A 13,990-nucleotide genomic window follows, 5' to 3' on the forward strand; every position below is an offset into this window, starting at 1 on the left:
CAACCTGTTATATTTTATTAGACATATCGAAGTCCAAACACAAATTACAAGAAAATGAAAATTTATCCCACTAGTGTTGAGTAAAGCTATTTTATAATTCATTTAAAGTTATAAACTGACAACTGGACTTTAGAAGAAGATAAATACTTTTGAGGAACACATTCAGAAAAAGTAAGTACAGTTACACCAATTGTCATCTTTACATAAAGGTATTAGGCAGCCTACTGGCAATAAAAAATAAATTAAAAAATTAAATTAATTATATGGATATAATAGAGGGAAACATTCCATGTGGGAAAAATATATCTAAAAACAAAGATGATGTGACTTGCCAAAAAAAAGCGCTGGCAGGTCGATAGACACACAAACAAACACAAACATACATACAAAATTCAAGCTTTCGCAACCAACGGTTGCTTCATCAGGAAAGAGCGAAGGAGAGGGAAAGACGAAAGGATGTGGGTTTTAAGGGAGAGGGTAAGGAGTCATTCCAATCCCGGGAGCGGAAAGACTTACCTTAGGGGGAAAAAATGACTGTCCCTTTTTTCCCCCTAAGGTAAGTCTTTCGTTTGGTAAGTCACATCATCTTTGTTTTTAGATATAATTAAATTAATTAAAAATACACTACAATCACCCTCATGTTCATCTGTAAAATCAGTTCACCAAATTTCTTATAAACTCCCAGAACAATACAGAGTTGCTTCAGCTCAGCAGCGCCCTATATGAAGATTCATTCTGCATATGCCAACAAGACAGATAATTAATACGCTTTTTATCTGTAAAGACAACATGTTATCTCATAGCTTACACACAGATAATGTCCTCAGCAATGCCTGAACAAGAATAAATTATGACAGCAAATTAAATGCATATGAAAAATGGTATACCTTGGGGTGAAAGATAATATGTTCCATAACACCAATGACAGAAATGCTTGTTTCACTGTCACATTTATTTACAGTTGCTCTTCAGCATTAGTTTCTTGATGACTGGTTCCAAACAAACACATAGCAGATTTTCTCCTCTTAACAATTTCTGCTTCTCCTTCAATTATGGTATGTATCTCTTGTTTATACAATTCTCTAATGTCTGATTTCTGTGTGTGTTGCGCTCCTGGTGCTATTGTGTGTTTGTTTATTTTTACATAATTCAGCACAGTCTGAACCTCCCAATTTAAAAATGTGTTGACATCATGACATTATCGCAAATTCATATTTTTAAATACTATTTATAATGAACAATTCTTACCATTTGATGGGAAGGTCCCTGCTTGTTTTCATCTTGTAGTATCCACTGTTGCCTATAAATTGAGCAAGACCAAAGTCAGATATTTTGACGTGGTGTTCATTAGCGACAAGGATGTTTCTTGCTGCTAAATCACGATGAACTATATTCTTTGTTCCAAGGTAATCCATACCCTATAGACAAAGCAAACAAATCATAAATACAGTTGTGTGTCTATTATTTCAAAAATGTATGGGGTAAGAAGTGTATTTCATACTTTTGCAACATCTAGTGCAAATTTTAAAAGATTTCCATCCTCTAGGGATTCTTTATGTATCTTGAGGTAGCTTTGGAGTGATCCATGTTGAACGTATTCCATCACAAGACTAATTTCAGGTTCTTCAATAACTCCTTTTATTTCAACAATATTTGGGTGTTTCACAGTCTGGAAAACAGAGAGTAAAGAGTTACAACTTTATAAAAAGCAGTTTTAGTACCAATGAAAAGATATAGCATATATTATATAAGAGTAGGAGTGATCGCATGGGCCGATTATTTATTTCCCAGTGACATAAAGGATGATGATCATCATCATTACTACTCGTTTAACTGGAAATGTGTCAGTACAACATGGGATGCAATCTATTGAGAGATATGATAGTCTTATACTTGTTATATCACATGAGATAATATTATAATGGTTTATCACTAACACATAAGCTATTTGTATGGTGCTGTAATGTGTGTAGACATAATGTTCTAAACTTCAATGACTTACAGGTTAATTGCTGTGAACATACAGTGCTTTACACGATTAAGTTTCTGCACTTCCACTGCACTTTGTATAAAACTACACATTAAAGCTTGATATCCAATACCGGGTCAGTTCAAACCTATTTCTTTCCATATGTGCGAAAATTGTATTATTTAAATAACTGTAACATAAAGGCCAGGGCATTAAATATGGGGTAATGGTATATATTTTTCTCATGAGAAGCTATTTCAGTAAGATATTCAAATTTCGGTAAGAAACTATAACTTCATTTTTCATTTATTTATTTATTTTTTGCTTTGGCTTACTGTAAATAATAAAAAAGTGACAGTCAGACAACATTCTCATTAATAGGTTTTCAGTTTCAGTGAACAATTGGCAGCCCTCTTCTCAAAAATCCTAGGAACAACAATATAGAAGGCATAGTAGTACTAAAAATGGCAGAAATCAAGATTTTCATACTGTCCAGAAAAACTCATTAACGTATGTATATCCTATAAAAACAGAAATTTATTGCCATTGCAAGAGAAAAAATGGTGAATTCTTACTGAGCAACCACACACAATTCAAAGAAAAACACAATTTTCTCTGACTTCTAGTAATAATAATACAGTAGTCTGACATGTGGCTGGCACTTCTCTCAACCACCTACTCCTGTTCTCTGGCTCTATAATATGGTAGTTTTCATTTTTTAGCATTATAACTGAGTTGCCTAGAAGCTAATGGAGTTAAGTGCAATTTCCAGATGTATGAAATTGAGTGTAGCATAAAATGGTTATGAATGTCCTCTGCCCACAGCGCAAGAAAGGTAAGTTGTAAGTCCAACAGGTGATGAGATCTAGTGTCAGAAATAAGTAATATGTCTCATTTCAACTTAATTCTCAATGGCCAGGGTAGGTAACTACATTGACCAATTATTATGCAATTGTTACTTTCCAACTGCTTGCTGCGATTCAGAAGGGCCAAATATGGATGCTGATTCTGACTCTAAACTTAACATGTTTCAGGACATTATATTTTCAAGCATGGGAAAATCACAAACCAAAGTGGATCAAAAAATAAATGAGACTAAATGCACAACTGAGCTTCATTGGTAATAGGTTTTGAGGTTAATTGCTCTGCTAGCAATGTACTATCTGATCTTCATTTTTTACCACTAATTTTCTTAATCTTTTTTTACATTTATACCTTTCCTGTGGAATAGCACTGTCATAGCACAGTGTCCTTATCTCCATTTATAAAAACTCTTGCTGCAATTGCCAATATAAATAATAAGACCAAGGCAATCAATCAGATTAAGAGAAAGCAAGACCACAAAATGGATTGTATCTGCAAAAAGCTGGAGAGTTGCTGATTCATGTGAGAAGGCATAAAATTATGTCAGTTGTTTTTATTGTTTCCAGTCTCCAGAAAAGAAGTTATCAACACCAGAACTTGGCATTGCAAAGGTGTCTTGTGTACAACAACTGTGAACCTACAATCTCTGCATGCACAATCCAACTGAAGGGACAGCGAATACATATCTTATAACTGTGGAATGAGAGCCAGCTGCATGGGGCTGCCAAGAAATAAGTACTTACTGACTGGAAATTATTCTCATAAATGTCATACAGATTTTTGTGTCTTGAAGAAACTAGATGTCACTGTTAGCAACGTTTTAATGACACAGAACAATGACAACATGAAGTGCTAAATATTCCAAAATCTTTACTGCCTTAAGAATGGAAATGAAATACAAGAATTCAACAATCAGATATCCATTTTACATCTACCTGCCTCACAACTTTTTTGGATGTGCAGATCACCTATTTGTAAAAAGAGCTTAGAGGCCTTTTAACAACATATACAAGTAAAACACACACACACACACACACACACACACACACACACACACAAACACACTTGTGTATTTAGCTACTGGGGCCCTAATAAGCCTCCCCCCCCCCCCCCCCCCCAAAAAAAATAAAATAAAATAAAATAAAATAAAAAAAATATGCGGTCTGCACAGCTAAAAAGATTGGTATCTGCTTGTCTAAATGATAACACATTCACCACTTAACAGTTAAATGATGAATTAGTTGTCATTTAAACACATTTCACAAAAATTAGTGCCAAGTCTTTACATCTGTGAAATATCACCTCTTCTAAACCATGTACTCCTTTCTGTCACAGTGTGCCAGCAGGAAATGCTGTTATCTCTTATGACCAGTTAGGTTCTTCTCTTCATGAGGTAGAGTAATTTACCATAGATGTTTGATTGTTCAACTCTTGTGTTTAATTTCCATTTCCATTCTTAAAACAGTAAAGATTTTGAAAAATGGAAAATCCAGGACAGAATGTAACAATATTATGAACATGGTAGTTGCTATTCACCATACAGCAGAGATGCTGAATCACAGATAGGCACAACAAAAAGGCTGTCACAAAATGAGCTTTCAGCCAGCAAGCCTTTTGTTGAAGAAAGACAACAGAGGCAGACACACATACACACAATCATGCAAACACTACACACACGCACATGACCACAGCCTATGGCAGCTGAAGTCAGACTATGAGCAGCAGACCACGACAGGAGAGGCAACCGTGTGGGGGTAACGAGGAGACTGGGTCAGAGAGAGCAAGGGATAACAGGGTAAGATTGGGGGACAGTAAAAGTGCTGCTAGTGGGAGCATGAAGGGACGAGGTGGAGAGAGGGAAGGACAGCTAGGTGCAGTCGGGAGGTTAGATGGAGGGTGGAGAAGAGAGAAGGGATAGAGGAAAATGATAGAAGTAAAAAGACTGTGTACATTGGTGGAATAGAGGGCTGTGTAGTGCTGCAATCGGAACTGGAAAGGAGCTACATGGGTAAGAACAGAGGGTTATGGGAACATAGGATATATTGCAGGGAGAGTTCCCACCTGCACAATTCAGAACAGCTGGTGTTAGTGGGGAGGATCCAGAAGGCACAGACTGTGAAGCAGTCACTGAAATGAAGAATGTTGTGTTGAGCGATGTGCTCAGCAACAAGTTGGTCCTGTTGTTTCTTAGCCACAGTTTTTCGGCGGCCATTCATGCAGACAGACAGCTTGTTAGTTATCATGCCCACACAGAATACAGAACAGTGTGTGCAGCTTAGCTTGTAGATCACATGACTGGTTTCACTGGTCGTCTTTGCACACTCCCACTAGCAACACATTACTGTCTCCCACCCCTACCCTGCTACTGCTATCCTCCCCCTCCCCACCCCAGCCTCCTTCTTACCCCACATATAGCGATATACCTTCCAGGCATTGCGCAATATCCATCCTCCTTTCACATAACCTGTAATATCTTGATGTAAGAATGTCAGTAAAGCTAAACACACTTGACAGTCTGCTAGGTTAATTTGTTCTTCCAGCTTGTCAGCTGTATTTCCATTCCTGAATCACTGCCAAAAACTTTATTTTTCACAGTTTTCGGCCACCCGATGTCATGAGCACTAAGTTTCTCCATATGACCCATGTTTGTAAGGATTCTTGTAGTTTTTCCTCTTCAAATGTCATCAATACATTAATGAAAGTAACGAACAATATACCATTGCCATCTGCACCTTGTCCCTGCACGCTCCCACTAGCAGCACCTTCCTCTCCCCCACACCTACCCTGCTATCCCTCCCCCTCCCTGCCCCAGCCCCCTCCATACCCCCACCTGGTTGCTTCTGCCATCATGCGCTGCTGCTCATAGTCTGACTTCAGCTGCCAGAGACGACAGTAGGCTTAATTCATAAAACATACTGTACAAGAAGGGGTGAAAAATATTTATATTTTTTTATAAAGAAAAGATTTGTACTTATTCCCTTAGCTATCACAACCAGATGAAAACTCAGAATCGTGTAGTCAATGTTAAAAAGAATATAATTGGATTTTTGTGTGTGTCACCCACAAGAGAATCAATATCTGTTTTAAAACTGGTTAATTTTAGTATCATATCACCTACAGTTTCTCGAAAAGCCCAACAATAGTAACTCAACTTGCATTTGAGAGTCCCGAGTTCAGCTCTCGGGTCATCCATCCACATATTGGTTTTCTGTGGTAATCCAGATCGGTCCATACAAGTGACAGGATGGTTACTTAGAAGGACCATGGTTGCTTCCCTCCATTCCAGTAGTAAGAAATCCAAGCAAAGCTCCATCTCTCATAATCTTAGCTGTGGTAAAACACTAACGATCCTCCTTTCTTCTAATGTAAAGATATTTAAATGAGTAAAATTAAAGCGAACAATGGAAACTCCAGGTACGAATATCAACAATGTAGGAAAAGACAGATTGCTACTTACAGTAAAGAAGATATGTCCTGTTGCAGACAGGCACAATTAAAAGACACTTACATAAAGCTTTGGGCTACAGCCTTCATCAGTAAAAGGGAGACAATCACCATTCACATCACACATACAAGGAAGCACACCTCACGCACGCACGACCACAACTCCAGCATCTCGGACCATCTTGGTGCTCATGTGGGCATGAGGTGTGCTTGCTTGTGCATGGGAATGGTGTGGCTGAAAGTTTTATGTACGTGTCTCTTAATTATGCCTGTCAGCAACTTGACACGTCTTCTTTACTGTAAGTAGCAATCTGTCTATTCCTGCACTATCAAAATTAAAGCCAGTCATTTTTGTGAACACTTGTGTCCAAGAAAATACCAATTCAACACATTACAATCAGATTGTGGCATGTTAAGGGCTTATGTCATGGCCAGCCAGCCACGGTCTTGGGTCAGCCCTGTAGTGCAATATGTATGTGTGTACTCTTCCAGCTGCCTGGTGACACATGATATTGGTAATTTTCAATATAAAAGAATACTGGGAGTCCATCTTAGTAGCTTCTTCTGATCCATTCTTTCTGTCTGTTAAAAAATACTGGGTATATTTCAATACAACACAATGGATAATTTTCCTGTGAATGGTATAGTACAGCAATAGAGGGTTTCAACTCGATTTCATTCTGTAATCTACACTCCTGGAAATGGAAAAAAGAACACATTGACACCGGTGTGTCAGACCCACCATACTTGCTCCGGACACTGCGAGAGGGCTGTACAAGCAATGATCACACGCACGGCACAGCGGACACACCAGGAACCGCGGTGTTGGCCGTCAAATGGCGCTAGCTGCGCAGCGTTTGTGCACCGCCGCGGTCAGTGTCAGCCAGTTTGCCGTGGCATATGGAGCTCCATCGCAGTCTTTAACACTGGTAGCATGCCGCGACAGCATGGACGTGAACCGTATGTGCAGTTGACGGACTTTGAGCGAGGGCGTATAGTGGGCATGCGGGAGGCCGGATGGACGTACCGCCGAATTGCTCAACAAGTGGGGCGTGAGGTCTCCACAGTACATCGATGTTGTCGCCAGTGGTCGGCGGAAGGTGCACGTGCCCGTCGACCTGGGACCGGACCGCAGCGACGCACGGATGCACGCCAAGACCGTAGGATCCTACGCAGTGCCGTAGGGGACCGCACCGCCACTTCCCAGCAAATTAGGGACACTGTTGCTCCTGGGGTATCGGCGAGGACCATTCGCAACCGTCTCCATGAAGCTGGGCTACGGTCCCGCACACCGTTAGGCCGTCTTCCGCTCACGCCCCAACATCGTGCAGCCCGCCTCCAGTGGTGTCGCGACAGGCGTGAATGGAGGGACGAATGGAGACGTGTCGTCTTCAGCGATGAGAGTCGCTTCTGCCTTGGTGCCAATGATGGTCGTATGCGTGTTTGGCGCCGTGCAGGTGAGCGCCACAATCAGGACTGCATACGACCGAGGCACACAGGGCCAACACCCGGCATCATGGTGTGGGGAGCGATCTCCTACACTGGCCGTACACCACTGGTGATCGTCGAGGGGACACTGAATAGTGCACGGTACATCCAAACCGTCATCGAACCCACCGTTCTACCATTCCTAGACCGGCAAGGGAACTTGCTGTTCCAACAGGACAATGCACGTCCGCATGTATCCCGTGCCACCCAACGGGCTCTAGAAGGTGTAAGTCAACTACCCTGGCCAGCAAGATCTCCGGATCTGTCCCCCATTGAGCATGTTTGGGACTGGATGAAGCGTCGTCTCACGCGGTCTGCACGTCCAGCACGAACGCTGGTCCAACTGAGGCGCCAGGTGGAGATGGCATGGCAAGCCGTTCCACAGGACTACATCCAGCATCTCTACGATCGTCTCCATGGGAGAATAGCAGCCTGCATTGCTGCGAAAGGTGGATATACACTGTACTAGTGCCGACATTGTGCATGCTCTGTTGCCTGTGTCTATGTGCCTGTGGTTCTGTCAGTGTGATCATGTGATGTATCTGACCCCAGGAATGTGTCAATAAAGTTTCCCCTTCCTGGGACAATGAATTCACGGTGTTCTTATTTCAATTTCCAGGAGTGTATGACCCTGATGACTGAACAGTGAAACCCCTGAAGCTCTCCATAATTTTTATCTTAACTTTAACCCTTGACCAGCGCTCATGGCCCACAGCCACACTGCCGACGGTCCAAAAGTGGGCTGCTGCCTATGGGTTGGGAACCACTAATTTAGACAATTTTACATGACTGATTCCTAATAATAAGAAAATTATTTTACAAGAATGCATAACAATTTGGTTCTTATTTACTGTATGTTACCCTAATAATGATGTAAAACACACAAGCCAAAAGAGATAAGTGGAATGCTCTATTAGAGGTTCTCTGATCATGGACCAAGTAATACATATTCAGTGGATTTCAGCCTCTGGTATAAATAGTGTAAATAAAGTGGAAATCATATTACATATGAGATTAAATGTAGTCAATCAGATTGCTCAATTTTGTGCTTCATTTTCTCAAAATGCAGTAAACTGCACTGACCTTCCATGGCTTTTAGGCACCTCAGTTACATCCTACACTCACAACTTTCAATCCTGCTAAGATAAATGTTTTAATATACCACCTTACACTGTCTCCTACGCTGTTGACTAAACATTAATGCTTAGTTATCGGATAATAAGAGACTCTTATGCCGTTTGTTGGTGCCCCATAGAAAACAGTAAACCGCGCTGCCCTCTGCAGCATGTGTGTTGCCATACACTATAACAGCAATGAATGATGTGAATAAATGTGTGGCTGAAATTACTCTGTTGTGAAGTTCTTTAAATAGTGGTAAGTAGCAACATTTTGGTGCAGAAATCCAGGAATGTATGAAGAGATTAACTGCTATAATACGTTTAAGAGAAGTCCACATCAATGGAGAACATCTTGTATGACTTAAGTCTTGAAATACAATCAAGCCACACCACATTAAACCTACACAGACAGCAGAGGTATCTGTTAGCAGACAGCAAACATTCCTAATGAGGGTAGATGGATATACTGGATGGAAGTACCATTTCTTAGCAACAACTGCCACCCATTAGGAGGGTGATCAGTACAAATGCACCCTCACAATGATAAGAAGAACCCCTCATCACAACTGATTCAGTGATCACAATTCTTCCTGAATTGTAATGCTGACTACACTCGAACACTGAATGGTTTTTGAGAAATATGCATACATTTGACATTCCTACATTGGCAGACGAAACTGGACACAGTCAGCACCACCCAAAACCCTAGAAGGGCTGACTACACTCAATGACTAAACATTAATGCTTAGTTATCGGATAATAAGAGAGTCTTATGCCGTTTGTTGGTGCCCCATAGAAAACAGTAAACCGCGCTGCCCTCTGCAGCATGTGTGTTGTCATACACTATAACAGCAATGAATGATGTGAATAAATGTGTGGCTGAAATTACTCTGTTGTGAAGTTCTTTAAATAGTGGTAAGTAGCAACATTTTGGTGCAGAAATCCAGGAATGTATGAAGAGATTAACTGCTATAATACGTTTAAGAGAAGTCCACATCAATGGAGAACATCTTGTATGACTTAAGTCTTGAAATACAATCAAGCCACACCACATTAAACCTACACAGACAGCAGCGGTATCTGTTAGCAGACAGCAAACATTCCTAATGAGGGTAGATGGATATACTGGATGGAAGTACCATTTCTTAGCAACAACTGCCACCCATTAGGAGGGTGATTAGTACAAATGCACCCTCACAATGATAGGAAGAACCCCTCATCACAACTGATTCAGTGATCACAATTCTTCCTGAATTGTATTGCAAGTGAACAGTTCTACACTCAAACACTGAATGGTTTTTGAGAAATATGAATACATTTGACATTCCTAGGTTGGCAGACGAAACTGGACACAGTCAGCACCACCCAAAACCCTAGAAGGGCTGACTACACTCAATGACTCAATTTGCTTGATGGCACTTGAATACACGGCCAGACAGAAGCCTGAGAGAATTACACTGAAAAATGCAAATGTTCTTTTCAAAAGATGAAAGTACTTTTATGAGGAGCATGTATAAGGGATATAAAATTTAGCTAATATGTGGATTTTCCAATCTCAGCAGCTCGTCAACATGCCTATCATCAAACTGTATCCTCCCAGTATGGCCTCGATTCTGGGAACAGTTCACGGCTTCCATAGATGGAAATCTGATGTTATTGATTATGAACAAGCAAATATTCCTCCATGGATATCTATTGTTTCAGCTGATGCAAATGAGTGGACAAAGTAAATTTTGAAATCCAATTACCAGGCTAACTACACGATTATCATGGACAACCTTATTGCTTTTGCTGTAGGTAGCTCAGAGGTTCTTAATACCAACTGCACTGACTATCATAAGCAGATCCAAGGACTACAAGCAGTAGGAGAGGAAGTGTATTCTGATGGGAGAGTGTTTGCCCTGAACTATTATGTGCACTCCCATAAAAAATTTGTAAACACTGGCTGATCCATGCATGAAGGCAAAAGATCCAGGAAGGAAAGTTACACAACTCATGGAGTTTATGACAAGGAGGTAGAGGGAAACATCATTACACACAAGATATATGGACACACTGTTCCACTAGAGAACTATGTAATCACAGCATCTGCCTTTCACATGAAGATTAAAATGGAGAGTGACAAGAAGAAGAAATAACAAAATTCAGACCTTTTCTGTGTGTGCTGTAAAGAAAGAGGACACTGGGGCCAAGATTGCTGAAAAGTTGCAAGCTTACAGGTTAGAACAGATATCCTGAAGAAAATGAAGTGCCGTTTCTTATGTCTGAGATGTTACTCCAGTCAAATGCTGCTCAAAAAGGCCAAATAGTGAAAAGTTTTGCAGAAATGTTTTTGACAAGTTTTCTATATGTTTTTAAGGGTGTTGTATTCAATCTTTACAAGTCCCACCAAACTTTTTGCCCACAATGGATGAAAAATGGGGAAAAACATGAAAAATGGAACTTTTTTGGGTTTTTCACTTATAACTTGGAAATTATGCTATTTTCGGCAAAGCTGTAAATAAAGAGGATAAAATTCCCCACAAACTAGGTACGAGTGACATTTTGCCAGATCAACTGTATGGCATGTAGTGCATGTCTTGTCATAGTGGAGGGGTAAGATGTTTGTGAGATGGCACTGACATCCCCATCCTGACATGGTAAAGGCCTGTCCTGTGTGTTGGCCTTTCGCACTGGCAATTGTTTACGAGTTCACCCTTGGTTGGTTGAATAGAACATACTTGTGATCGGTAAATTCAGTTTAAATGTATAAAATAGCCATACTTGATGAGTTAAAAGTGAGAAGTGTGTTCTATGTGAGGGTGACGATGGAAGAAAAAAGCCATCACTTAGGCCCGAAGTGGCTTAAAGAATGTTCTTGAAGCAAATAAAAGAGGGAGGATGGGACAGCTGCCCTTTTGAAGGGCAAAACTGTGGGTAAGGTTCACGAACAATGTCGGAAAAAGTACACTAACAAAAGATTAAAGAGAATGAATGGGCAAGATAGTCATGCAAACACAGCTCTGTAGAAATAATCTTCAATGAAATGATGGTAATATGTGTCACTCAGGAAAAATTTCTCTCAAATTCAAAGAATAAGGACTGCTTAATAGAACTGTTACTGGACAAGTTGGCCACGGCAGGCATACCTTCCAAGCAAGATGTGGAAGATGGTGATACTCTGCTTGTAAACATTGCACTATCTTTCATCCCCACACATTCAACTGTAGTTGTTGCAGAAGACTTGGATGTTCTTGTCACTCTAACAGGCCTCAATCAATTACGTAATGCATTATTGATAAAACCAGGGAGGGAGAAAATCCCACAGCAGTTTTATTCTCCTTAGGGAATTGGCTATCCTGCTCAAGAGAATATCCTGTTTTTCTGCAAGCAGTTAGTGGCTGTGACACTACTTCTGCCAACAAATGGGCCTCCACTGCTCGAAGCTCTGCCTTAACTGTGACACAGTTTGTGAGAATGTCAGCTACCTCAATTTGCAAGACTTACAAGAAGCTGTCTTGGCAGTAGAGGAGGAGCAAGGAGACTGAAACGATGACTATTTACAGCAGAAATTAAGCCATATTTCATATTGTTGTTGTTATAATTTCCTGTTGTGAAACTGACCGCACTACTGTAACAAACACTTAACACTGGTTTCAATTTTAATTTATTATAATTATAATAGATAAATAATTATTTAGCTATTCTCAAGTGAAGATGAGGGCACTGGTGCATGAAGTGTGAAGAGAATGAAACTTCTTTCAAATTTCTTCAAAAATTTTATATCAATAATAAAACATAATATAATAATAATAATAATAATAATAATATACAACTACATAAATCCGTAATTATTGATACATGTTCAATCACCCGAAAGTTCCTAAATGCAATATAACATATACCGTACAGTTAAAAGGAAGTCACGCTTGATCAAGGTCCGTGTCACTTTCCATTTTTGACCAGACATAACGTCTGAGAAAAGAAAGAAAGAATAATAATAATAATAATAATATTTATTATTATTATTATTATTATTATTACCAAATGCCAAATAAAGCACAATTGTTATATCATTTAAATAAATTATTTGAACATCTTTTACCTGCAAGAGTGATGAAAGCTATCATTGTGCTGTTTCAATAAACATCATAGCATATTGAGAGATAAGGAGTCGAGTTTTGGTGGTGACACTCAAAATTACGCTAACTTCAACACGCACTACACAGCATATAGTTTGTCTGATGAAAAACGTCACTCCGATCTATTTTGTGGGAAATTTTATCCTCTTTATTTTCATAAATTGTCAACTTCACTGAAAATTTCTACGCTATAAGTAAAAAACCCAAAGAAGCCCCATTTTCTCGTAGCTTTCTTGCATTTTTGACCAATTTCAGGAGGCAAAATTTTGACAGAGCTTTGAAAATTTATAGAAAACTTTTCAAAAAACTTCTACAAAACTTTCCACTAAGAATCAGCATTTGACTGGACTATGTGGCCACAAGAAAAATCATTGCTTCAAATGGGGAAAGGCACCCAGTGCAAAATGTAAAGCTGAGCACCTAATTTATATCTATAATAGCTACCTCATGAAAATGAACAAGACTGAAACAACAACTTCCAACTTCATACATTTGCAAACTGTTTGAATGGATATTTGAGGACCAACTGGTAGGAGTAAAGTGACAATTGCCATCTTTGACAAATGGCATCAGTCAAGTTTTATCCATCATTCACTGATCAAATCTCTCCAACTCAGTGTCACTGGAACCACAACTCTGGAGATAACGACATCTCGGCTACTTTACACTTCATCCCTCTCAAAGAGCAAGGTTCATTTTGATATGTGGATGTTGAAGCAGTATTCCACCATACCAGTAGTGAGTTTCAAAAGGAGCAATACATTCTCTTTTCAACTGGCAGTGGCACAAGATGTAGGAGACAGGGCACTGAGGGAGGGTACATGGCTAGCAGATCATAAAGGAGACACTGTAGATCGTCCTATTGAAGTCCTGATCAGCAATGGAAAATTGTGAGCTTGGAAGAACCAATTAAGATGCCACCTTGATTGTTTCTTCTTCCCACAACCTTCAGACATGTTTTTTGTGCAAACAGAACTGGTACTGCA

The 13,990-nt window shown here is 39.8% G+C and overlaps 1 protein-coding gene across 1 annotated transcript in view; it reads right to left on the reverse strand.

Moving 5' to 3' along the window:
- Nucleotides 1-13,990, reverse strand: part of LOC124794805 (tyrosine-protein kinase hopscotch) — a 194,594-nt gene that overhangs the window by 17,675 nt on the left and 162,929 nt on the right. The window contains exons 15-16 of the mRNA XM_047258461.1: nt 1,502-1,669; nt 1,249-1,418 (exon numbers count right to left, since the gene is read on the reverse strand). Of these exons, the coding sequence (XP_047114417.1) occupies nt 1,249-1,418; nt 1,502-1,669 (338 nt within the window). The remainder of the gene's footprint in view (nt 1-1,248; nt 1,419-1,501; nt 1,670-13,990) is intronic.

The sequence above is a fragment of the Schistocerca piceifrons genome, chromosome 4 (assembly GCF_021461385.2).
Source record: "Schistocerca piceifrons isolate TAMUIC-IGC-003096 chromosome 4, iqSchPice1.1, whole genome shotgun sequence".
Lineage (NCBI taxonomy): Eukaryota > Metazoa > Arthropoda > Insecta > Orthoptera > Acrididae > Schistocerca > Schistocerca piceifrons.